At 48.7% G+C, this 25,170-nt stretch overlaps 2 protein-coding genes across 5 annotated transcripts; one reads left to right on the top strand and one right to left on the bottom strand.

Annotated features, from left to right (window-relative positions):
• Nucleotides 1–1,374: 1,374 nt before the first annotated feature.
• On the bottom strand, nt 1,375–7,879 carry RNF114 (ring finger protein 114). The gene is made up of 6 exons (XM_080354847.1): nt 7,753–7,879; nt 6,916–7,066; nt 5,861–5,967; nt 4,427–4,541; nt 3,513–3,620; nt 1,375–3,268 (listed from the first exon to the last, which is right to left on the bottom strand). Exons 1-6 carry the CDS (start codon nt 7,875–7,877, stop codon nt 3,203–3,205), a joined length of 672 nt encoding a protein of 223 aa, XP_080210973.1. The 5' UTR covers nt 7,878–7,879; the 3' UTR covers nt 1,375–3,202.
• A 775-nt stretch (nt 7,880–8,654) lies between these two features.
• SPATA2 (spermatogenesis associated 2) lies at nt 8,655–16,197 on the top strand. 4 transcript variants are annotated; one of them, XM_080354400.1, is made up of 4 exons: nt 8,655–8,834; nt 11,494–11,636; nt 11,763–11,919; nt 13,679–16,197. In XM_080354400.1, the coding sequence occupies exons 2-4, from the start codon at nt 11,602–11,604 to the stop codon at nt 14,930–14,932; spliced, it is 1,446 nt and encodes a 481-aa protein (XP_080210526.1). In that variant the 5' UTR covers nt 8,655–8,834; nt 11,494–11,601; the 3' UTR covers nt 14,933–16,197. The 4 variants fall into 4 exon arrangements, with proteins under 4 accessions (XP_080210526.1, XP_080210523.1, XP_080210525.1 ...); XM_080354397.1 differs by having other exon boundaries at nt 11,494–11,919; XM_080354399.1 differs by lacking the exon at nt 8,655–8,834 and adding an exon at nt 8,946–9,473 and having other exon boundaries at nt 11,494–11,919.
• Nucleotides 16,198–25,170: the final 8,973 nt, after the last annotated feature.

Raw genomic sequence — 25,170 nt, forward strand, 5'->3', positions numbered from 1 at the left:
GACAATTTGTCAGACCTATTAAGGCCAGTCTTTGACTGGAGACAGATTCATTTAAAACAGTGAGCTTGCTTGCGAGCGTGTCTCCTCCCGTTCTGTCTCTGTGCTAATCATCCTCCTACCGCTCATTCCCTGTGCCAGACGCCGGGAATTTCGCGGGTTCAGGGTGGCCCGATTGCATTATCGCCAACAATGGGCGCTTGGGATTTGCAGTGGCTGCAGGATCAGCTGCTGATGAGGCGAGAGCAGGTCTGGCAGAGCACTTCGCTCCCTGCTCTGACACTCCTGAGAAGCCCAAACCAGCTTGTTCTATAATAAGGGTGTTCCCGCACACAACTGAGATGAATGAAGGTTGTACACAGAACACGCGCGCCTCTCAACATAACATCTTTTTAAATCAACCGGCAAATATCAGTGAGACACCACAGCGTGTGGAAACGTTGATGAGACAGCAGCACAGACACCAAGCCCTTCGGCAGCGGGAGGAAGGGGAGGCGCTGGCCGGGAACCTCCCAGCGGTTCCATGGACACTCACCACAGCAGGGGAGGAGAGGGGTGCTGTGCATCCGCTGCCACGCAGCCAGCAGTGCCAGGACATCGCTCCTTACTGACACACTGCTGAGGGAGAGGGGTGCTGTGCATCCGCTGCCACCCAGCCAGCAGGTGCCAGGACATGGCTCCTTACTCACACACCAGTTAAAGCAGTACTGGTGTGCATTTTCCAGTCAATAGTTTTCGCCTGTACGTTCTGTGGAATAACTCCCAAGGACAAACCGATGCAAACCAACCCCCAGCCGTGCAGCACAGGAGCGAGCGGCACCAGCACGATCAGCATGAGCAGCTTCTGAGCGGTCATTGCCGCAAGCCAGACCCACCTCCCCACACGGAGCTACCCAAACCACGGATGTAAACACGACAAACTCGACAGCCAGAGGAGTTAACGCTATGGGAGCTGCAAAGATTTCACAAGAGAAGCCCTGTGGGACAGCCACGCTTCTCCATGCAACAAGGAGCTCCCAGGGGTTTGTTTCTTGTAGGGGCGTCACATGCAAGGCTGTACGTGCGCTATTCCGGACACACCAAAAACTCCGTCTGCACCGTTTTTCATAACCCGCGTGCTCCACTGTTTCAAATAATATAAATAAGGTTGCAAGTAATCAGCATCAAATATCTAATGGCAGTCAAAAGGCGAAGTCTCCGCGTTTCTCGATGTCAGTTGTGTTCCCCGTGGTGTTACACAGCTGGCACCCCATGGTGTTACACAGCTGGCACCAAGCGCTTCCAGGGAGGCGCTGAAATGAAACGCACAGACCGCGAGGAAGGAATCACAGGAGCTGACACAAGGATAGGATTTTATAAATTAAATTATCTTTATTTGGAACTTGTCTTCGAAAGTCAAAAACACGACAAAGTAATTGCTCAGAAGCTTCTAGCTGCTCCTTAAATATCAGAATTGCATGGAAGTGCACTTAAAATAGTAGCAGAAATCTAGATTCCGGTCAATGGGCATCACCAAACTGCGCTCTAGCCAGAACCCAGAAATCCCCATCCAGTCCCTAATGCGCTGTAATCCCTTTGCAGACCCAGCATTACAAATAACCAACCCCAACCACAGCACTTCTCGCACAGCACCACGAGGTCCCACCGCCGGGACTGAGCTGCCGGTCACCACGCAGGTACAGACTGGGGAGTCCACTAAAACCCAGATCAACGCGAACAGGTCGGAGTCTGGCTAGACACAAGGTTTAATGGAGAAGTGTTAGCCGGGCTGCGTCTCGTTGTTTTAAGGGTAAGGCGATGCTGCGCTCTGCAGAGTGCAATGATCTTGTAAAGTTTACTGGTCAAATAAATTAATTAGTCCTCAATTCCGTGGTGGTGCAGGTCCACTGCTCCGATTAAACATGCTTAAATTAGACATCTCAACACTACCATGATTGACAAGTTCTGGTCAGGCGTCTTAGATCATCAGATCTCAGCATCTTGACGATGCACTTAATTAAAACCTTCAACTAAAAAGGAATCTCTCTAGTAAAAGTGTAGACTTGACTACAGAGTCGTCATTTACCAAGTGGTGGAACTGTCATCCTGCTTTCTGGGTTATATTGTACGTTTTCTTGGAAAGCTGTACCTGCGTACTGTACCTATTGTATGGAAAACAGGGCAAGAACAGCTTCAGCTACTTCAGTAACACTGAAATAGAACAGAAATTCAAAATACCTGTTAAATCTGTAATGCAGAGGCAGTGCTTGCAAGTGCTATGAGCTATTGGTAAGTTTTGCTACCACCTTGCCTTGAGAGATGGAAAAAACTAGGAATATATACGAAAGTTTTAGTTTAAATAAAAAGCAGAGGTATTGAAAAAACCTTCTGATTTCCCCTATCAGCATAAGGCTTAAAATCACTAGAAAACTAGTTTCGAAACCACCAATTTAATCATAAAGCCAGCAAATATGATTAATATTTGCTAAGATAGTTTAAAAAAGGATGCATCTTAACTATGCCCAACATTAATGTTTATTTTCCAGGCTATAAATTATGGCCAGAGTATGGAAGAAAATAATAATCATGCATAGAACTAAAATACTCTGAATTAGTTGCTTACGCAGGTGCAAGGATTTGCTAAGAAAGTTCGTAGTTTGAAGACTAATAGTGAAGACGTGTTTTCCATATCGGCGAGAGTCTGGGTATAGCAATTGAAACACTGGGAACATGACAAAATCACAGGCACCATAGGGCACTGATTTAAACGGGAACAATTACAGTTAGCACCTAGAGGTCTCACTAAAGGAAAACGGCTACAAATACACCTCTCATACTATCATTTAAGATATGTAAATAAGATTGGGAAGAGATCATTAACTAGTTCAGGCCATTCTACTTGGAATGGATTTGCCTTTAGACAGTCGAATGAACACAACTCCAAAAGAAAGCAGGAAACAGGCACAGGTAAAGGAAGCCGGATTTTCTCCTCCGTGTTGGCCTATAACTAAGCTGTGTGTGACAGGGCTGAACGGCACAGACCATGTTAACGAGGGACTGAGCGGAACTGAAATATCAAACCAGGGTTTGAAACCGAGACGGGGATTCAAAAGTCTTCCATATTTATGGATGCCTGAGTTCATCCTGGGGTGCGCAGGGAGAAGGGCGAGGATGCCGAGCGCTCCCCTCGCGGAAGCTTGGTCTTACAGTTAACCTCCTAGGTGGTTCATTTATCCCGCAAAGAGCGCATCAACACCTGTGCCATCATGTCGTCTTCATCGGCATCGTAATCCTGCAAACAGAGGGTACACAAATCCCTTTACTAGATGATCTTTTGAGGTCCATTCCAATCCCAAACATACTGTGATACTGCAACAGCCCATCGGTTCATACACCACCAAAACACAACACCGACGTGCCAATAATCCAATGTCTCTCACGATACCACCTACACCGATGGGATTTCCCAGCAGCGGCTATTGAAAAAGCTGGTTTAAGATCATCGGGCTGTATTCCGAGGGTGAGGAAACACATACCACAAAAGTGTCATAGGAAAAGCGATGCCGTCTTTGAAGGTGCTCCATGAAGTTAGCGCTCCTGTAATTTGGATCTCCCCACGGCATCGAGGCACAAATTGGGCAAACCTTCCAGAAGAATTAAAAAGAAGCCAATTAAGCCTCAGCGGTGAAGTGCGGTGACATTTACAGGAAGGGCAGGACACGCAGCATGGAAGACTCAGGTTGGAGGTTTGTGACAATCATTATTCTATATGCAAAGTGATGCCAATTAGTTTGCTGGGACATTTGACACAAAAGCCTCAGAGAACCCCAAATTATTTTAATTAAAGTCTTAGACCTCTGAACTGCAATAGTTTACTGTTCTCTATGTATTCTGAGAGTCAGAACTGGCTGCAGCTCTTTGCTTTACAGGATTTCAGTCTTTTCCTAAATAATTTCTAATTCAAATAACTTTCCAGAAAAATGCAAGGTTCAAATTGAGATCCGTGTTTTGCAATTCCTTTTATATGAGAAGGAATATCAGCGGATAAGGATTACTAGAATGATACACTATCTTTTGCAAGCATTTTTCCCAATGGTTTATAATATCTTCATGCTGAAAACAGCAGAGGGGAAATTAATACCCAACTTCTTTTCTAAAATTAATTTTATGATTGTTACTGTGTCTAATTAACTTTGAAAGTCTGCCATTTCCCCAATATGAAAGGAGGATGTGATCGTGCTGCAATAGGAATAGAGACCAGTCACCTCCAGAGAATGTATCGAAAACCAACACCGAGATGACGTAAAAGTTCAATGCACGAACAGCATACCCACATTCGACTTTAACAGCAGCAATTAGAAATATGTACTTAACTTCAAGTCTCTAATTCATTGGTTCAAAGGGATTTAAGACTAGACTTCATTGCAATTCCTGCACCCAGACTCATTACCACTTGTTTCGCGTCCATGCTGTGCAATGTTTTGCAGTGTTCGACTAGTCCTTCTTGATCAAAGTTTTTCTCGCTGCAATACGGACAGGGAAAGGTAAAGCGATTGGGGAAGCTCCTGGTTGGGAGGAAAGAGAGACGTTATTTATCACTGTAAGAAAGTTAAAAGTAACAGCTTTACGATTTAATACTCATAGTTGCCTTACCAGCTCTTAAGAATACAAATCATTTAAAGCAATGGTCTTATTCTATGCAATTAAGACACGCTAATTTTGAGAACCAGCTTTTTAATTCCCAACAATAGCTTAAGGGACTCTTAATATCGTTGTTATGGTTTAACCCCTGCAGAACTGAGCGCCCACAGCCGCTCACACCCCGGTGCGATGGGGGAATCAGAACAGCGAGAAAACCCGGCAGCTGAGATAAAGACAGTTTAATATGTAAAGCAAAAGTTTAATAAGCAAGCAAAGCAAAGCAAGGGATTAATTAATTCACTGCTCCCCATGGCAGGCGGGTGTTCAGCCAAGCCCAGCAAAGCCGGGCTCACGGTTATTTGCAAAGACAAACACCATCGCTCTGAACGTCCCCTCTTCTTCCTTCCCCCAGCGTATGTACCGAGCACATGGCAAGGCTGGAACATCCCTCTGGTCCTGCCCGCACGCCCTGCGGCCCCCGCACGCCCTGTGGCCCCCGCACGCCCTGCGGCCCCCGTGCGCCCTGCGGCCCCCGCGCGCCCAGCCCGCCCAACAGTCCTTGACAGCGAATAAACACGTCCCGGCACCGAGCACAACATCAGCGCGTTATCAACATTCTTCTCATGCTAAGCCCAAAACACAGCACTAAGCCAGGCAGCAAGTTAACTCTAGTCCAGCCAGGACAATCATCCATGTTTACACAGAATGAGAGCTCTCCTACAAATGGCATAGATGCCATTCGCCACCTTTGGGTGGTTTTGGATTTTCCTTCTATTTTCCTCTTGTTTCTAAAGCGCAGGGTTCCAGGCAGTGCACTGCAACGCACAACAGTCACTGCCAAAAGGTTTTATTTAAAAACCAGCAGCTTTTACTGAATACCCTGATCTTTAAGGTGTCTCGTGCAGGAACTACATAGAAAGCAGAACAGTCTGCCCGTGCACAGTCAGATGCAGGATTAAGGCTTAGTTTTTAACAACGTTATTAATTAGAACAATTAATAACCAAACTGAGCAAAGGAGTGAAGTCTGCTTTTACTCCAAAATTCTACAGTTTGCATGAAACCCCACAATACAGCCAATTCTTTTAAGACAAATGGACTCAATGATCTTGAGGGTCTTTTCCAACCTACATAATTCTCTGAATCTTCTCAGAAGAGTCAAAATTGAGACTGAATAACGATTAATCTGTAACAGCCCTGTTTTTGTGACAAAAAGACAAGTATTTATAGGGAAAAGCCAGTTACCTGGTGTTGTAAAGCGGCTCTTTAGTGACAGCTTTCACACCTTCCATGATGTAATTCTGGTACTTGGAACACGAGGCCGCGTGGCTGCGCATCTTGGAGAGATACATCTGTGCAGGTAACAACCGCACGGCAAGCTCCGTTAAACCATCTGCAGTTACTTCGACACAGAATCAGCAAACATGTAAAACAAAGCAGCTTTCTGCAGAGCGCTAAAGCGGCAAAACCCAAACGCTCCAGCGTGAGGCGGAAAGCTCAGAGATCACACATTAGTTAACCTGTAACATTTTACAAGCACAACACTGTCCAGCACGGCTCACGTTTCTTAACCTATATTGTAAAAAAATGCTCCATATAAAGGCAGTTTACCCAGTTAAGGAAGATTCACATTTATAATATGGAAATCTGTAATTCAAGGCACTTCAGCTTTCTGCTAGTTGGAATAAATACAGAATGAAGATGACAACCAGAAATAAAAAGTGAAATTAGCTGAACTGTTACCCTCACCTTAGTGTGTCTAATTACTCTTTTCCTGTTGTTTTGCAACCTGCTAAGATATTTTCTTACACATTTAATTAACTCTAAGCAGCCCAGCTTTACATGGAGGAGGATTCCATACAGGTATTCAACACGCAGGACGTGAACGATAAGTCTATGGGATACACCACCCATATAGGACAACTTTGACTCACAACTGTTGCAAACAAAGCAAGTAAATTTCTGTTTAGGAGCCAAAGAGATCACTGTCTAGAGCCCACAGCCACTGTTTCATTCCAGCGTTCCTCCCACAGAGACAGCTCAAAGCAGCAGCTTCCCAAGCAACACTTGGCTATAATTTAAAAAGCAGTATCTTTCATTTGAAATTCACTTCCTGAAGAGGAAAGTGGCAAGAACATCAACATTTGGGTGCTGTCTATGTAAAATACCTTAAGCATGTATCAGAACAAACATTTTGACCTGATTCTGCAGAAAGCTAAAGAGCAAGCACTTCATCTCCCTCTGAGCAGCACGACCAAGCAGGCACACCTCACGCGCTTTATTTGCAAATACTTTCATACTTTTTTATTGCAGCCATTGCAAGTGGTTTCTGTCATTTCGATTTGCTTTTCCAGGTCCAGAGCTCTGGTGCCAGCGGACAGCGTGCTGCGGCACACGCCGCACACCGGCTTCTTCGGCTTCAGACACTCCTGCAGGCACGGGGTGCAGAACCTGCGGTGGCAGAGAAACAGCAGGCGGTGAGAACAGCCCTCGTGGACACGGCGTGAACGTGGGATGGGTTGGGTTGGAAGAGATCTGCAAAGCCCCTCAGTGCCATGACAGGGACATCTGCACCAGCTCAGGGTGCTCAGACCCCGTCCAGCCTGGCCTGGGATGTCTCCAGGGATGGTTCATTCACCACCTCTCTGGCCAACCTGGGCCAGGCTCTCACCACCCTCAGCATAAACAACTTCTTCCTTATGTCTTGCCCTAAGTGACCACAGAATCTCAATTAATTATGCCCAATAAAACAGCAGCCTGTTGGCATCTGTTCACGAACAGACGAGCGGGACTCCAGCTCTGCACGTTCAGCGCTATCAGCTGTCGGACAGTGCTCTGCTCCCCAGTTTCCGCATCTTTCAGGAGAAAAAGCAACTGAAAGTGAAAGAGCGTTGGCTGGTTTATCGCTGCCGGGTTTTTGTTTCGTTCCCCCGGAGGCCCAGCCGCCCCCGACGCTGTTGCACAGCCACCTGCGGAGCTCCCCGAGCCCGGCCCCGCCGCCGAGGGACCGAAAGAGGACGGCTGGGGCAACCGAACCGCGGCCCCGGTCCCGGTCCCGGTCCCCGCTCCCGCCCCAGGCTGAGAGGCCCCAAGCGCCGCCGCCCCAGCCTCCGCACCGCGCCCCGGCAGCCGCTCACACGTGTCCGCAGGGCACGCGCACCGGGCTCTCGTACACCTCCAGGCACACGGGGCAGGTGAAGCGGGACAGCGGGTCGTGCCGCCGCTCCGGGGAGCGGGACGAGCCGCCACCGGCCACCGCCATCTTCCCGCCGGCGCGGACACCGTGCGCCGGCGCGGCCCCGCCCCCGCACCGAGACCCCGCCTCGAGGGCGTGGCCATGCTTTGATGGGCGTCGGGACAGGGGCGTGGCCCATAGCTGCCCGGCCCCTAGCGCCGAGACCCCGCCCCGAGGGCGTGACCATGCGTTGGTGGGCGTCCGGTACAGGGGCGTGGCCCGGAGCTTCCCCGCCCCTAGCGCCGAGACTCCGCCCCTGGAGGCGTAACCATATTAGATGGGGTGGTGGGCGCGGGGGCGTGGCACCGGGGCTGTCCCGCCCCTTCTGCCGAATCCCGCCCACGGGGGCGCGGCCATACTTGATGGACGTACCGCTGGGGGGGCGTGGCCCGGAGCTGCCCCGCCCCCGGGGCGCGGTCCCTGAGCAACGGCGCCTCAAGGTTCCCCCGGGCCCGCAGGTGCGGGGCTGCAGCCGCCGGCACCGGGAGGGACACGCCTGGCTCTGGCACGAGCCACGAGCACTCCTGAGCGTAAACGGCACTTTCGCGCTCGCAAACAACCGCCCGGCGCAGGAGTGAGCGGGGCCCCAGGCGCCGTGTGCCCGCCCCCGCCTCTCCCGGGCCGCTGAGGAGGGGCCGCCCCGCCCCCTCGCCCCCGCCCCGCTAACGTCACACGGCGGAAGTGCTCCCAACGGCAGAAGGCGGTGCCCCGCCACCTCCGGCATCCACTTCCGGGGCGCCGCTGTCAGCCGCCGCTTCCCGCCCCGCCGGCAGCCCCGGGCCGGTGCCGGGAGGCCGAGCCGGGAGGGCGGGCGCACCCCCCGCTCCGCAGGCCCGCCCGCCGCCCTGCCGGGGAGCGGCCTCTAGCGGGACGTCGCGGGAGCGCGTGAGGGGCCGAGGGGGCCGCAGTCCGCATCCGGGTCACCGGGCGCTTCCGGCCGAGCGGCGGCGGGTCCCGGCGGCAGGCGCGGCCCAGCGCGGAGCGGTGAGGGACGGGCCCGGCCCGGGGGCTCTGCGGGCCCTCGGCGCAGCGCCGGCTGCAGAGGGGAGGGGGCGGGTTTGCCGGGGGCGGGCGGCGGGCGCCGCCGGTGCCGGTGGAGAGGTTGCAGGGTCCCCAGCGGGGCCGGCTCGGGGCTCGGCGGGCAGCGGCTGTCGTTCAGGCCGGACGGGCGAAGGGGGTGTCCTGGGGCCGCGGCTTCTCGGCCTGGTCGGGCCCGTCCGGCTCTCCCGGCGTCTCTGCAACAAGTGGCTCCGTGAGAACCGGGGGGCGAAGCGGCCGCAAGCGGGTGTTAAATCGCGTCTTGTTTCCTCGTTCTTCCGTATTCTGTGGTGCGAAGTTCCTCAGCGGTGCCGTGCGCTCCCGTGCCGTGAAACGCCATTGGTGTTCGGGTTGGTTTCCCCGTCAGGCGCCGGGTGCAGCGGTGTTCTGGTTAGGAGACGGCTGTGCCTGTGCCTCCCCTGCTGCTGCGAAGGTTTTTGCGTGACCGTGCCCTGCCCAGAGCGGCTGGTCCCCTCAGCCGAGGGCTTCACCAGGAAATGGACAGAAGCACTTTCTTGTCCCGCCAGCAAAAATTAGATTCAGAACTTGTTGTTCGTGCATCTCCATGAAATCCGGAGGTTTTCGGTCAGTAACTTGCGGCAGAATGGCCTTGTCACCTTCTCTGTTCCCTCAGCCAGTGTGTTTCTTAAAAGTAGATTCCTTGGTGCCTGCCAGTGTGTTGAGGTTTTTCGCCAGCCTTGTAACCGTGGTTGTGAGCTGCTCAGAGCCTGCCTGGCGCCGGCCGGGCTGCTGGGCACGGGGACGCTTTCCTGCTGGCGCCTCTTTCTGTGGGGCAGCAGCTCTGCCGAGGTTTCCTGAGCACTTTGCTTTGTGGTGTTTTTGCCTTTTGTCCGTGTGTACAAACCACAAGGTAAAATGGGAGCTGGCAGTGGCTTGGAGTGTCACACTCTGTAGGGCCTTGGTGAAGGATGCTCATTTGGGGACTTTCCGAATCCTGACGTCTCATACATGTAACCAAGTGCTTTCGTTTATCAGTTATTAACAGTGGAGGTGGAGAACTGTAATATTTAATGCAGCCCCTCATCAGCGCAGGATCATTCCTTGTCCTGGGGAGGTGTTACTGACATGCCAAAGATCCCTCTCTGAAATTCTCTCGTGGAGCTCTCCTTGCTAAGGAACAGAAATCCTGTTCCCTTTGTCCACAGACTTCATCTTGCACAACTTGAGGAGGAAAGATCTGGGGAGAGAGAAGGGTTTGCTCCTGTCCCTTCTGCTCAGATGTTAATTTAGAACTCCACATTTCCTGTGATTCACAGCTTGTCTCTTGACATGGGTGCGATTTGTGATTGTGGAAGGCTCGAGATCAGTGTGCCTTTGAGCAGAAATTGAACTGCTGGTTGACTTTGCCCACACGGGGTTGTCACTAAGTGCAGCCTTTTGTCAAGTAACATTAACTGCTAGGCTGTTGATTTTTTTTGTTTGTTTGTTTTCCTGGCCTCTCGTTTGTTGGTTTGTGGTTCCTCCTCTCCCCCATGTATTTTGTGTTATGGCTCTTTTCGTTCAGTTAATTTTGCTTTTAACGGTGATTTTCATTTGAACAGGAGTGTGTGGGGGCATTGATCAGTATTCTAGCAGCTGCAATTAGTGTTGGGTGGAAAGTCTTTTCTAAAGTGCTGTTTCAGACTGACTAGAACTGAAACAGCATTGATTTCCCCCGCCTCCCTCCCTTTGGTTCACAGTTGGGAAGTCCATAAGGGCTAGATTGCATTTTCATTTAAAAAACAAAGCTTGTGGTCTGTGTTCTGATCACAAGTTCCTCAGGAGATGGAGCCTGTTGGCCTGTTCACTGCCTTGGTTTTGGTGAAATAGCATTAGGAAGCTTCTTTTGTCACCGTGTTTTTCTTTGTAGTATGTGAGCTTGGTGAGGTAAAAAGGTAGATCAGTGAATGCATAAAAACAAGTCTCCCTGCAAACAAAAATGTGCATGACGTAAAACCAGGATGGTTTTGCTCAGTTCTAATAAAGTGTTAGAAATAGAAATGCAAAGTTGATTAATCTGCTTAGTCTATTGGCAGTCATGTGCCGCTGGAGTAAAAAAGGTAGATGCTTTCCCAAGTTGAGCAAGATGAAGCTGCTTCGTGGGATCTTTTTAATCTTTATATCACTGTGCAGGGCAAAAACCTCCAACCAACCAAAGAAAAAACCCCCAAACCAAATCAGACAAACACCAAAAAAAGTGACTGATTAAAATAATGTCTGTGTAAGTTGTTTAAACTGAAAGGGTGAAATAAAATGCAGAAGAGCAGCTCTGAAAACTCATGATCCTCCCTCCAGTTTTTTGCTGTGAGTTGCTTTTTGCCTCGGTTCCTACACCAGCTGTTCTGTATCAAACTCTGGGTGCCTTGCTCATGTGGGCTGGTTGTGCTGGTTTAGGCGGATAACTGGAAGAGGAGTAGAGAATGAGAGCGAAAAGCAGGACAGCAGCGTTTCTGTAGACTCTTGCGCTTTTCAGAAACCTAAAGAGGCTGTTCCGGGAGCTGCTGCTCCGTGAACCATTTTATAGAGTCCTGTGGAGATAGACGTGTGGACATCTGGGATTTATGCAACTGTGATGACTTGTCTTTGTTTTCAATCTTTATTCCAGAAGAGTTGCCATTACTGAAGATTCTTAATGCCAGATAATCAACCTACTGCCGAATAACCATGAAAGGGGCGAGGTAGCTGCCCAAGTGTGAGATAAAAACTGATTTCAATGGATACAAAATATAAAGACGATTTATTTAGGAAGTATGTACAGTTTCATGAATGCAAACTGAATGCCTCTGACAACAAGCAGCGTCCTATTAATGATGAGTATCTGCGAGTGGCAGCGGCAGCCTTACTTTGCCTTCCCAAAATCGATCCCTTTTATAGATTCCGGCTGATAAAATTTTACGAGATGGCTGAAAACTCGCTGAGATCTGTGAAATCCTCAAGTTTACATTCTCTCCATAATGCATTCAACATGCTTGAGACAGTTGGAATTAATCTCTTTCTCTACCCCTGGAAAAAGGAGTTCAAAAATATTAAGGTAAGACATTTTATGTGTGGCTATAGTTACAACATGATTGGTTTTTCTTTTAACACATTTTGTGCATGTCCTTTAAAGGCCTTTTTTTTCTTTCCTTCACCTATTTGCATGATGTATGTATTTGTCTATATACAGCTGGTAAAGAGAAGCCATAGGAAAGTTTCTGTATAAAATAAGTGAAGTTTGTGCTGGTGAGAGTATCCTGAGGGCAGAAGTACAAGTACTATCTCCATTTATAATGTAACCATAAAATAGAGGAAGAGCTCAGTTACGGTTTTTGTTCAGCCTACCCTGCTGCAGTGTCTTCATTTCTAACGTGAGATGCTTTCACTAGGCCCAGTGGTCAAGTTGTGTTTAACCTCAGTCAGAATTTGATTAGTTTATTTTGCACCAGCTGTTAATGGAGCACAAGCACTAACAACCAATGCATGCTTTCAAGTGGGTGCTTTGCTGAGGTTCCCACAAGTTGTGTGATAATGATATAGGAGCTTCTCTGAAAGAATTGTTTCCAGAATATCTTTTATCTGCTTGTCAGTTCTCCATTAATGAAGTTTTGATTTTGATGTACTTTCAAATTATTTACCTATGCCAGGATCTCAGAGGGAAAAGTAGGAACTTGTATATTGCTCAGCTTAGGTGCTGGGAGTCAGGTAGAAAAATGAACAGCACAGAACTCACTGTTTTATCTTGTACCTGTGCTTCTATGCTTATTCCAAACTGCTGCAGCATTTCAGTAACGAATGCTGCAGGTGCCTGACGAGAACAGGTTTGAGTCTGGGAAGCTGGATAAAACCACTGCTGGTATAGATGTCTCAAGTCATTTGCAGGTTTTGTGTGCTAGTGATGCGTGGTTTTGTCTGTTTTTCTGAAAAAGTCTCTATTTCACCATTTAGCAGAGAACTTGAATATTATTAGAACATTTGAGAGTTCTCTGTGTTTCCAAGGAGAAACTACTTTCTTTAAAATCTCTCCATAAATCTTCATTGTTTTGCTTAAGTTGTGCCCTTGGAAATAGTGAGTGATCCATCGAGGATGTCTCGGTGCACTGCCGCTCTTGACTTTGGCTGTGCACTGTGGGTGCAGTGCCTGCTCCATACAGAGGTGTGATGGGCAGGCCACCCCGGCTTGCACTGGGTTCAGAACATACCTCAGGTGTGCTGTATACGAAGGATATTTCAACTCGCACAAACTCATATCTTTGTTTTTGAGGACTTCTTTAGTGGAAGTTCTTCACCTAATATAAAATAAACCAGGCATAATAATGAAATGGCATAATCATAATATGCAAGAAAGTGTGCACCTCAAATACACTTGAGGCTGAGTGGAAGAGGACCTTGGTGCTCCCGCGGTGACTGGAGTCCCTGTTCTCTCTACTCGGCCCCTGCCGGGGGCGATACATGAAATCTCTGCCTTTTTTCTTTTCATGGCAGACTTACTTGTAAGTGTGAGCATGTATGCATAAAAGTAAATGTCAGTGTATAGCATAGTGATTTAAATCAACAGAGAGGATGTTATGCTAATCAGGATTTCAATTTGAATGAAAACTCTCCTACTTTGAATTTGCCTCATGTGGAATTTCCATCTGCTGAGCAGGAGGATGCAGAAATGGAGCTCATCTTGCCACAGGAGTTGCATGTGTTCACTGTCTTCATTATTCTATTTAATTCTATAGAATATGTCACTGAATAATCTGGATGTCTGGTCCACCACTGAATTTGTAACCTAGTTTTCCTTTTATTTCCCCCCCACCCCCCCTTAGACCTACACTGGACCCTTTGTTTATTATGTAAAGTCTGCGCTAACGGAAGATGATGTAAGGCAGATTCTGAACTACATGGGCTATGTCCAAGAACTGGGAACAATGTATAAGCTCAAAGAGCAGGTTGATGCCATTCAAGTGAAAATGGTTTCATTTGAACTCTTTTTGGCCAAAGTGGAATGCGAGCAGCTTCTTGAAATTCACTTGCAAGTGAAAGATAAAGGTTATTCAGAGATTGATGTCATAAATGAACGAAAAAATAGCACTGAAGATGTTAGAGGCTGCTCCGAAGCCATGAAACGGCGTGCAGAGTGCAAAGAAAACTTAAACACTTCCATGGCGCGAATGGTACTCCAGAAATCAGCCAGTGAACGGGCCTCGAAAGATTATTTCAAGCCAAAGGTGAGCAAACCTTCTAAATCAGTGGACACATATGATAATTATTGGGAAAGTAAGAAACCACCTTTGATGAGCTCACTGAGTCTCAGGAAAGAGCCCATTTTAGTTGATGCAGAAGATGACATTAAAGATGAAATTATCCGTCCGTCACCCTCTCTTCTGACAATGTCGAGCTCCCCGCACGGGTGTTCAGATGAATTCTTGCCAACTTCATCTCATCACAACGGCATGCTAAGAACAAATGCCCCTTACAGCTCCTACTTTTCTCCTCAAGAGGACTTAGATTTATATACTGATCCCGATTCTAGAAGCGTGTTAAATTTTAAAAGACAAGACGCTATTAAGCCTGATGTGTGGCTGTTAAGAAATGATGCCAACCCTGTTTACCACAAACGCACCCACCTCGCCAAAGAGCCAGCTTCCCTCAAGTGCCAAAACTGTGGCGTACCTTGTGGCACTTCCCTTTGCCAAAAGTGTGACAGCCTGTTTGGCTCCAGGCAGGAATATCCAGCAGTGAAACAGAGCACCTATTCAATCAAACCGCTTCCAAACGACGGCTTGTCTCCTGCGTCTGCTCTGAGGGAGAAGTCTCAGTACGCACCACAGACTCAGAGCCAAGAGAGAGCTGCTCAGTTCAGTTCCAAATCCAAACCTTCGGGCACCTTGCGCTGCGGCTTTTGTAACCGATCTGGAGCTGCCAACACTTGCACGTTTTGCTCCAAAGTCTCATGTGACACTTGCCTCAATGCTTACTATTACGATCCCTGCTGTAGGAAAAGTGAGCTGCACAGGTTCATGCCCAACAATCAGCTAAACTATAAATCGTCCCAGCTGTCCCATGTGGTTTATAGATAGACTTGAGGAGGCTGTTTTGGAGGGGAAGGGAGGGGGAGAGGAAAGGGCTATCCTAACTCATGTACTGACTCCACTGATGAGAAACTACACTGACCTCTTACTAAAACATCGTGTCCAAATATTTGGAACCATGGTCCAGTGATCAGGTGCCAGTTCTTGATTTTTTTTGTGGCTTCACAGATGCTGCAGATACATTAGATTTCATGCTGCTATAATTTAGGTAACTCCTAAATGATCGTTACTTTTCAATTTAAATGGGGGAGAAGAACACATTTTTCTTTAAAACTTGGCAGCTGTTGCATTTTAGAGAAGTGGCATTGCACATTTCTATTCCATTGCAGTCATCTCCTTGCCCAGATAGAACCATGCAAGGCTTGACAATAACATCTAAAAACCAAGATTCTCATTTTCTATGAGTGATGAAGCCACTGCCAGTTTTTGATAAAGTATGACTTTAAATGTGACAGAAATATCTGAATGGCTTGTTTTGCCAACAAGGACTATTTTTTGAAGTGTGTCTGCATTTCTTGATCTCCAAAATGCAAACACCACAGCATCTCTTCCTTTTGTCTTTGTATTTCTTCCTTCTCCCCTTATCTCCCGGTTGTTTCTCTCAAGCTTATATAATCTGAATCTGGACAATACGTGCTTTATTTTTTCGGTGTTGCCAATATCATCCTACTGGTTTTTACTGTATGGTATTTTAAAAAGGTGAACGTGTATTCATGTCACTTCAGTTATGCCTAGAGTGTTGTCCTTCCAGATGGGTACTCATTTTCTTTACTTCCTGTTGCACATGTATTAAGTACTATTCTTTGTACTGTAAATAGGTGATTTGGAAACAGTTTATTTTTAATAAATATTTAATATGTTGAGTTCTTAAAAGTGGTAAAATCATTATAACTATGAAGTCTCTCTGGGTTGTGTGTTCAGGTGACTTTTTGTTTTTCTTTGTACTGTATTTCATAGCTTATTATGGTCACTGTGCAGACTGTTCTTGGCTCTGAGCAGTTCTTGGTTCTCAGTCTGGCTTTATTTTCCCCTCTGGTGAGGCTGCCACAAGCCTGAGTGGAGCCTGCTCTAAGAATGTCAGGATTTTGGTTCTCGGCGCACGCTTTTCCTTTGTGGTTATGGGAATTGTAAGTATAAATGTTATGCTTGCTTCCAAATTCACTGCAAAGTCTGTCGTGTCATCCGGCAAGCAAAGCACTGGCCTGGTGAAAAATCAGAGCTCATTTGTGACTCCTGGTGCAGTAAACCCGTCACTTACGGATGTGAATCAGGTGATAATATGTCGCTGTATTAGCACACAGGAACCCCAGCCGAGAACCAGGACTCTGTGCTAAGCTCTGTACAGTTTCACCCCCAAACACCACCCCATTATGAATAGCCTTTAGTTTTTTATCAAAAGGAAACCCACGAGAATCCTTCTGACTTCCTTATTCCCACTAGCTCCTTAGAACAAAGCGTCAGGCAACCTAATCTGATGTGCAGAATTAAATGTGTTTAAACTATCTGTAAAGAACTCTAGCTGAGATATAAACTATGTAGTCCACTTTGCACTAAAACGATTCACTTAGGTTTTTGTTTTTAAACACTGTTAGAGTCTAGGCTTCTAAACTTAAATGTCCATTGATCCCTGTGTGGCAGAAACATGCATGAATGATCATTTGTCTTACATTTTTGGGTGGGGGGAGGGCTTGAGGTGGGTAGAAGGGGAAACTATATAGGCTAACGTTGTAAAATACCTAAAATAATTTTAGCCATAAATGGGTGTCAGAAATGTTATGGAAATAAGATGAAACTGGGTGTTACAGAGGGCTGAGAACAATGAGTTACTATTCAGTTTGCACTAAGGAAAAGCGAATGGCACGTGTTTAGCAATCGGGGAAACTTCGCGATCAAGCGACAGCAACTGAACCCAATGGTACAGGCAGGTGTTGCCGTGCTGACCCCGAGCTTGGGGTGGATATTGATTGGGTGGATGATTTTAAGGTTTTCAAAATCTTGTATTTTTTTTATAAATATATATATAAATATGACACAAATGTAGATACGTTATGTATATAGTGAAGAATTTAAAATCAATTTTAAAATACAGTCGAAGGGTGGTTCTCATTTTGGTGGTGAATTAGGCTTTGTCCATCCTCTGACGTGTGATGCCTGTTTGGCTGCTATACGGTGTATCCTCTAGTTCACAAGTTCACTTTCCATATGGCTACTCACACTACAGTGAATAACTAAAACTGTGATGCCACGTAATTTTTACGGTGAACATAGCAGGGACTATACTTGCTTTGAAAAAGAAAAGTCCTGTGTATATATGTCATGGAACACTGTAGTACGAAACTGTATTGAATTGAAGTGATACCATGCTCTATTTTTGTGTATCTTACTGTATGAGGTTGCTGTGATTGATACAGTAAAATATATGCTAATTTAAAATGCAGGTGTTTTGCATCTGATTTGTTTAAATGAATTTGTTTTGAAGGAATTGAAAAATAAAGAGGCCTTTAAGAAAAGGCTTAACTCTTTTCTTAAAGTCGAGTGCATGATGCTGTCTGTTTCCCAACTGCGTTTTGCATGCAGAAATGAGCTGGTGCCCAGAGGTGATCCTGGGGGCAAGATGGGCAAGTGTGCGTGTATCATGAGCCTCAGCTTTATGGAATGGGATGTACTGCCTGCAGGATGCAGAGCTTGAAAACATTGGTGTTGATGTGTTAGCAGCATGACTGGGTTTGCTGGGTGGGAGCATGTAGGGCAGCGTGGCAGCGCGGGCTGAGCGGGGAGCGGGGCTCACGTGCCGGGTGGAGTTCACCTGCATTGGTTTCCAGCCTCTGCTCTCCCGTCACACGCGCTTCTCCATCTGCTCCCTGGCGCAAGCTGAGCCTCGCGCAGGTGCGGGACGCTCCTGCTGGACTCAGCACTTGAGTTAAGCCTTCTGGCTCCTTTTCCATCCTGTTCTCAAGTTCCGAACCAGGTTGTTTGTTTGTTTGTTCTGTGTGTTAAAGCATGTCAGGTGAGTGTTTAAACACCTCAAGTGCCGTTTCTACAGATCCTCTAATCTTAGTATCAGAGATGATTATAAAAATCAGGCTCATGGTAACTAAAATATTCCTGCAGGCAGTCTTATGCCTCTTGCGCTGATGTGTTTCTGGTGCGTATAAAACCAGACTTTGCTGCCTTTCACTCCTGATCACAGACCTAGATGTCTGTCTGCTGTGTCTTTTGCTCTCAACAGAAGTTTAAAGGTTCAATACACTGTCAAATAGTTTAGATTTGACAACAGTTGCTTTTTTTGTTTTTTTTTCTGGAGGATGCCTGTGGATTCCAAGTGTTTAGTTCATGTTGCTAATTATGCTGTGGAATCTTTTTAGGGGAAGAGATTCACCTTTCTGGTATTTGTTTAGAAACAGGAGCTAATCTGAGCATGGTGATAATTGGTATGTTGCCAGAGTGACTGAGGGGAAAGCCAGGAGGTTGCTGCACGTTAAGGTAACATGTCGATGTACCTGTTTGGTCTCTAATTTAGTTACTTCTCTGAAATCAGTGGGAGTTAATGAGGCCTTTTAGTATGGCCATTACTGTGGTATCTAAGCAGCAGCTGAGGTGGGCTACGAATGTTCCTGACTGTTATTTGTGAAGGATGTTGCTGCTTCATTCTGAAAATCGTGGGATGTGGTCGTGTTTGTCTAAAGATTTTAAGTATGTAAATGTCTTAGAGCTCTTCTACAAAATTAAGTCAAATTGGACATTGCAGTTACTTTTAATGACTTTTTTCCTACAGTCGATCATAGTCTCTTGCCAGTCTCAAAACGCAGGGGCAAGGAGTCGGTGATTAAGTGGCGTTGTGGTTTTGTGCCCCTACAGCCCCACTGTGAAATGAAGCTCCGAGGGCCGCCCTGTGTGTGGAGCCCAGTGTGAGGATGAGCGACCAGCCGTGGGATCTTCTCGCCCAGCGCCGGAGGAACGCGGAGGTCGGAGTCTGCGCACCGCAGCAGCTCTTGTACCTCTGCAGTCCTGCAGGCACGGCACATAATGGAAGCTCTTCCATCTGAGGAGAAGTGTAGGAGAGCAGCCGCTTTGTTTGACAGGCTTGCTGTACAGATTGAATGCGCTAACGTGCGGGAAGCAAGGCTGTTCCTCACAGCATCGGAAGCCCTCGGCATTGAAAATATCTGAGCGTGTTTTATACCGGGTGATGGGTCCTCGGTTCAGACCGCAACGCAGAGCCCTGTGACGAGGTGACTCGAGCGCTCCGCGGCTGTGCCGACGGGCACCCGCCTGCGCCCGGCTCTGCGCCGGAATCCTGAGAGGCAACTGACGGCAGGCCGGCCGTGTAGAGCTGCGGGGATAACCGACCTGGAACCAGGAATTCAGGGCACGTAACAGTGCCCAAAGTGGGGCAGTCCTTACAGTTTTTCCCCTCCTTCACTGCTCTGACAGTGTGAGACAGGCTGTGGGGGCTCTGGCATCGCTGTGAGTCATTGCTTTCTTTTGGGAACAGTTGCTTTGTTGCCCTGACCCCTGCAGAAGAAAGGATCTCATCTCCCAGGGAGTCCCGCGCGCAGGGACGCTGCCTTGCTCAGGGACAGTCGGCTGCTGCCGCTGGTTTCTGACCCAAGCTTTATTCAGATTTTCAGGCAAAGTGCGTGGCCCATCTGGGCCGCCCGGCCGCCTCCCCGGAGCGCCGGGCCTGCTGTTCCCTTCCCGGAGCAGCAGGGTCAGCGGCTCCGGTGCCCCACTGCCCCTGCTCCGGGCTCGCAGCGGCGGCTCCGGCTTCCTGCTGCAGAGCCAAGCGCTTTGCCAGCCTTCCTGACGCCCGGCAGCTGCCTGTGCTGCCTGCGCTTAAAGCCGAGCGTGGACTCCACCGAACTTGGCAAGGCTTGTGCAGAAGGGGTGGGCAGGTGGAAATGTTCCAGATAAACACGAAACAACCTGCTCTGATTGCTTTTTTTCCCTTAGCATCATGAAGAAATTTCTCTTCCAGCACTTCGAACCTGGGAGGTGCTGAAGTCGTGTTGCAGGGCACTTCAGATGAGGTTAGAGATTGGTTTAATTACTGTTGTTTCTTATTGGTGGGTCCTTTCTTAGTGCTGCAGTTCCTGACTGTGAGTGGTGGTGGTTGTGATACTTCTGTTCACCTCGGGCTCTCTCATAGCCATTCTTGCTTTGACATGAGAGTGTGAAATACCTTCTCACTTGGTTAATAGCACCCGTTTGTTTTTCCTCTCTTATACAGGGCTTTTAGTGGATTCCGCGTTGTGCAGGTCGCTGCCTTGAAGACAACGTCAAAGCTCCAAGGAGCTCCAAGTAGCGCAGGATCAGACCTGCAGTGCGTGGCTGGCAACTTGCATGTGACAGCTGCTTCTGCTGCGGTGGGTGTGGGGCTGTCATGCTTCCTGCTTTAGAAATCCTTCTCATGATAGTCATACTGTTCTGAGAGGGTTTTTTTTCATCATCAACCTGCTTTAAAAAAAGAAAAAGAAAATTCAACCCACAACTGCTCATCAGCTCCTTAGTGAAGAATGTTGCTTTCCCCCAGAGTAAGTAAAATGTGGTTTGTGGCTTTGTGTGCAGCACGCTCTAGTTTAACTGTCTTACCTGAATTTTTCCCAGACCAGCTCCCTAAAGCACGGGCAGTGCTGGTGAACTGTTGTCACCTAAGCATTGATCTCTGCGCATCCCTCCGTCATTGCACATCTGTAAACTCTGTCCACGTGTCACCTCCTAGCTCTTCTAGCAACGCTGAGCTGCTGTAGTGACCCAGCTGTGGATCCTGCCAGTGGCGTGTGTAAACCCTGAACCCTAATCCATGAACCATTAATCAAAATAGATGCTGCCAACTAGCACGTCTAAAAAGGAGCAGCCTGTTTGCGTGTGTTAGTGCGCCTGTGCTGACTGCTGTATTGTGGTGAACCTTCCCACGAGGCCGCTCGGTGGTGGAGAGGAGAGGAAGGAGAGGAGGAGGAGGAGAGGAGAGAGGCCCCTTGCCCTGCTCTGTGCTCCCTGGGAGCGGTGGGTCCCACAGCGGCACCACGGGAGCTGGTGGAGGCTCACTGACTAACAACCAGAATCTGTGTGGTCCCTCGAAGGGTGCAGAGGAACCCCATTAAACACCCACACTAGCACAGGGGCAGAGTATCTTCTGGAGAGCTAAGCCCTGGCATGAAGATCCACTCTGTTCCTAGGTGGAGCATGGCTGGCTGGCAACGTGAACGCAGCCCCTGGAAATAGCTGCGTAACTGTTCCCCGGGTGTTTGTGACACTGGAAGCCAGCAGACACCTGACAGCGCTTTTCTGGCTTGATCAGGGTGTGTAGGTGGGGTTGTCTAACTCTGAAGCGATGGGTTTTTTGTTTGGCTGGGGGTTTTTGGCCGTGTTCTGTGACACAGCCAAGCGCGCGGTGGGGGCTGTGGTACTGCCGTGGGAGGGTTGAGCTGTGACCACGGGTGGTGGAGGGACGGGCAGAGAGCACCGAGGGCAGCGCCAGCGCCGGCTGTGCCGGGGGGAGGCGGCTGTGCGGACTCTCTGGCCGCAGCCGGCACGAGGTGCCTCCGTGGCAGAAGCAGAAGGGGCCGGGGATGCCATCTGCCGCATCACCTGCTCGGAGCCTGTTTCTTCAGGCGGTGTTGCTGGGGTCAGCTCAGCACCGCTGTGAAACACTCCCCAGGAACCCGGTTTCCCTCGGAAGGAGCTGCTGGAGGTGGCTCATTCTCAGACCTGGGACGTGTGCGGGGGGGAAACGCCATTTCCATATCTTTGCTTTATGCTTAGTTCCTGGCCCTAAGAATGCAAACCCGTTCTAGCATCTTTTCACACGGTGTTCAATGAGAAGATGTATTCTTGTTGCTGTAACAAGCCTGTTTTATAAGCTGGCTTTGGGCCACCTCAGCAGAAATCAGTGGGCTGGATGCATATGCTCTGCCTCTCCTTTCTAGGGGAGCGCGGGGAGAGGGGCTTTGTCCCCCGCGCTCCGCCTCTCACTCTGCAAGGAGTGAAGCCCCTCTTAGGGCAGCTACTGTTACATCTTTTGCTACGATTAAATTCTCTTATCTCCAGACCTTAATGACGGAAGTTTCTTGGAGAGGTATTCCCGATGCCAGGAAGGGGATTGAGCCTGCTCGTGTCCCGACAGACAGCAGCTTTGTGCAGCGCAGCCTGGTTTCCAGCTCCGTTCAGCCAGCACCTCCCCTATCACCAGCCAACAAAGAGGTTTTTAAGTGGGTTTGCGATTAGGGAAAATTGCCTGCTAGAAACCTGACTGAGACGCGGGACTTGCTTATGTACCAGTTGCTAAGGCGCTGTCTCTTGATCATGACTGACATGGGTTTATATTGAAAACAAAGCCTGACACGGTAATCTTCGCTGTGGTTTTGTGCCAGTGGGGCCACTGGTGACAACGTGGTTAACCTGATCTGTGCAACAGGGAGAGGAACTGAAGGTACAGAATTAATATGAGATAAAACCACAGGCGTGAAAGGCTCATTAAAAACTATCAAGCCATGAAGTAAAGAAATGTAGGAAAGAAATTATAGCCGTGCCAAAGAGCAGTATGAAGATAAGGGGAGAAGTTATTGGCCCAACAGTCCTTCAGAGAGGAGGAGAAAAAATGGGCTTTAAAACTGAGCCTGATAACGAAGTGATGTCTAATGACTCTACACGCAAAAGTGACTTTTTCTTGAAATGCTGGTTTTGTATTCTAATGGAGGAAAGCTGGGTAGCAGCAAAGGGAGTTGATAGATTTCAAAGGGAATATTAATCAGCAACAATTTGAAAGTCCTGCCAAAGATCTATTTAAATTGATGCATTTCTAATGGGAATGAATCTGCCATGTGTTTTCCTAAAATAAGATATTAAGTCTGCATGTGTTCAAAGTGGACTTTGAACATTAGAAACGAACAAGATGAGGATGAGAGGGCCTTGCTGCGGCGTGCGATGGCTGCCGCGCGTGGGGCCGGTGGGGTGCCAGCCGTCCCGCGGCGCTGCTCGGCGCTGGGACGCACGGACGGCGCGCTGGGACGCACGGACGGCTCGCTGCAACGTCTCCTGCCCTTCGACTCTGTTTGGAGCAACCCAGGTTTGCTGAGAAGCTGTGGCAAGGGTGAGGTGAGCTCTTGGCGCAGGCGAGAGGAGCAGCCCGGGCGTCGCGTGGGGTCCGGCTCCTGGGGCACTGGGGAGCATCCTGCCCGGGGCTGTGGGGCTGGACAGGGCTGAACTGGAGGCAAACTGGAAAGTGAAGGGTTAAACCCTGGCCAGCTGGACTTGGAGCAGCAGGCAGCATTCGAGGTACAGAGGACAAGTGGGATGTGAGAAGCTGGGATATTCAGGCACTGGGAATTGTGGGTGGCACTGAAAAGCCAAATACAAGAACAGAAACATATATTCTAATATATATTTCCATTGCAGTCACAAGTACGAATTGTGGGGGGGGGAAGTGCATCTCAAGAGCAACATATGTGTTATCTCATGCCTCCATCTAAGTATACAAGCATGGGGTTTGTGTCTATTTAACATAAAGCTGGAAGTTTGGTGTACAGATGGTAGGAAGTTGGGCAACAGCATGTGTAGCTTGTAGCATAGATCTGTCTTCAACGAATGCCATCACCTAGCGTTGTTTCTCACGAAATGTTCCCCTTCAAATCCGTCCCTAACCCACCTGCAAAGGTGCTGAGCTGCCTGTTCAGCACAGGTGTGCTCAGGAAATCAAAGGCCAAGCGAGCCTGACCTCAGCAGCGCTGGGTGAGGATCCAGTGACGGCCAAACGAGATGAGAACGCAAAGCAGCGCCAGAAATGAGCAGGTAAAAATCAACTGGCGTGGCTGAATCTGTCAGACGAGCATAGTGGGGTTTCTCCTGCTTTGCAGGTGATGCCGCAGTGAACAACGGCGATGGACGCAGACGCCTGCAGGACCTCGGCACAGCGAGGCGCAGCAGCTGCGCAGGATTAGTAGGTACAAAATGTGCCTGGGAGACACCACAGGTGAAAACGTGCCTGTCATGCTGAGGAACTCCTGGCCTGCAGATTTCGGAGCCGTGCAGACAGGTAACAAGCAGAATCTCATACCACACTGGGGCAGAATTAGATACTATTAATGCTGTTTGCAGGTGGGGAAACTGAGGCCCAGTGAGACGATTCATCAAAACAGGACTAAAGTAATGCTTTCCAGAGTAATTTGGTTAGGATGATGTACTGTGAGTGTTTTGGTGCATCCCTGCTCCAGCCAGGTTGCGGGTACTGAGGGGGGATGAGGCTCTACAGAGACCTTCACTCAGATTTCAGGCTATTTTGCTTCAGAATTTGTTCTGAATTTTTTATGACACCTGCTGCCTTGGTGGTGGATCAGGAACAAGGAAAAGCCTGATAGCATTTTTATGTAGCCGAAGCAGCTTGTGGATGTTGGGGGACTGGACTAGATGATCTTTTGAGATCCCTTCCAATCCCAAACATACTGTGATACTGTGATGTTTGTAGCACATCCAGAGAGCTTTCTGTCCAAAAGGCATAAGCCAAGTCTCAGCCTTGGCCATTAAACCACCACAATGGACTAGAAGGGCTGGGTGATTCCATCTCCCTGCAGTACAGCCCGTAGAGGATCCGGTGTGGCTACGGGTCACCTGGGTTGTCACCGGTGCCGGCGCAGCCGCCTCGCTGGGGACGTGGGCTGCTTGGCCGCGGATGCTCACGCTGAGCAGCATCGAGCGGCTGGGCCGCCCGAGCGGGACTGGGTTCCGGGCTGGGGATGGTGAGCGGGGCGCCCCGGGGGCGCTGGATGGGGACAACTCAGAGCTGGTTGAACGCGGCGTCTCTGTGCGACAGTGACTCCATTTGACCTTGTTTATGTGGCCTTTGTGAAGACCAAGGTATGAATAAGGGTTTAAAGATTCGAGCTTTAGGGGCAAAGCTCACAGTTCATGCCGCCTTCCCAGGGATGTTGGTTTAGCTAGACCTGGCTGTGGGCATGGCAGGTGGTCTGGACTTTTATGTTATTGAGGAAATAAATGGCTAATTAAAAATTCTTCAGTTAGATTAGGACCAGATGTTTCACAAAGCACTGTTCTAAACATCTGTCCAGCTGCCTTAGCAGAATCCGGTTTGATAATGCAGAGTCCTACTGGTCTTCAGCTTGAGAAAACATACTTGACAAAGTTTTCAGTTTTGGATCAAGTTTATGTAAATATTTAAAGATTTAAAGGATTAATAGGACTTTGCATAGCTCCAGAAGCACTCTTCCACT

The sequence above is a fragment of the Nesoenas mayeri genome, assembly GCF_963082525.1.
Source record: "Nesoenas mayeri genome assembly, chromosome: 16".
Lineage (NCBI taxonomy): Eukaryota > Metazoa > Chordata > Aves > Columbiformes > Columbidae > Nesoenas > Nesoenas mayeri.

Coding starts and splice junctions, on each gene's coding strand:
- RNF114 (XM_080354847.1), bottom strand. CDS start 7,877: ATGGCGGTGGCCGGTGGCGGCTCGTCCCGCTCCCCGGAGCGGCGGCAC. Junction 5,968..6,915: donor GCAATGGCTGCAATAAAAAA/GTATGAAAGTAT, acceptor TTACCTGCACAG/ATGTATCTCTCCAAGATGCG. Junction 3,269..3,512: donor TTTCCTATGACACTTTTGTG/GTATGTGTTTCC, acceptor CTCTGTTTGCAG/GATTACGATGCCGATGAAGA.
- SPATA2 (XM_080354397.1), top strand. CDS start 11,602: ATGGATACAAAATATAAAGACGATTTATTTAGGAAGTATGTACAGTTT. Junction 11,920..13,678: donor AGGAGTTCAAAAATATTAAG/GTAAGACATTTT, acceptor ACCCCCCCTTAG/ACCTACACTGGACCCTTTGT.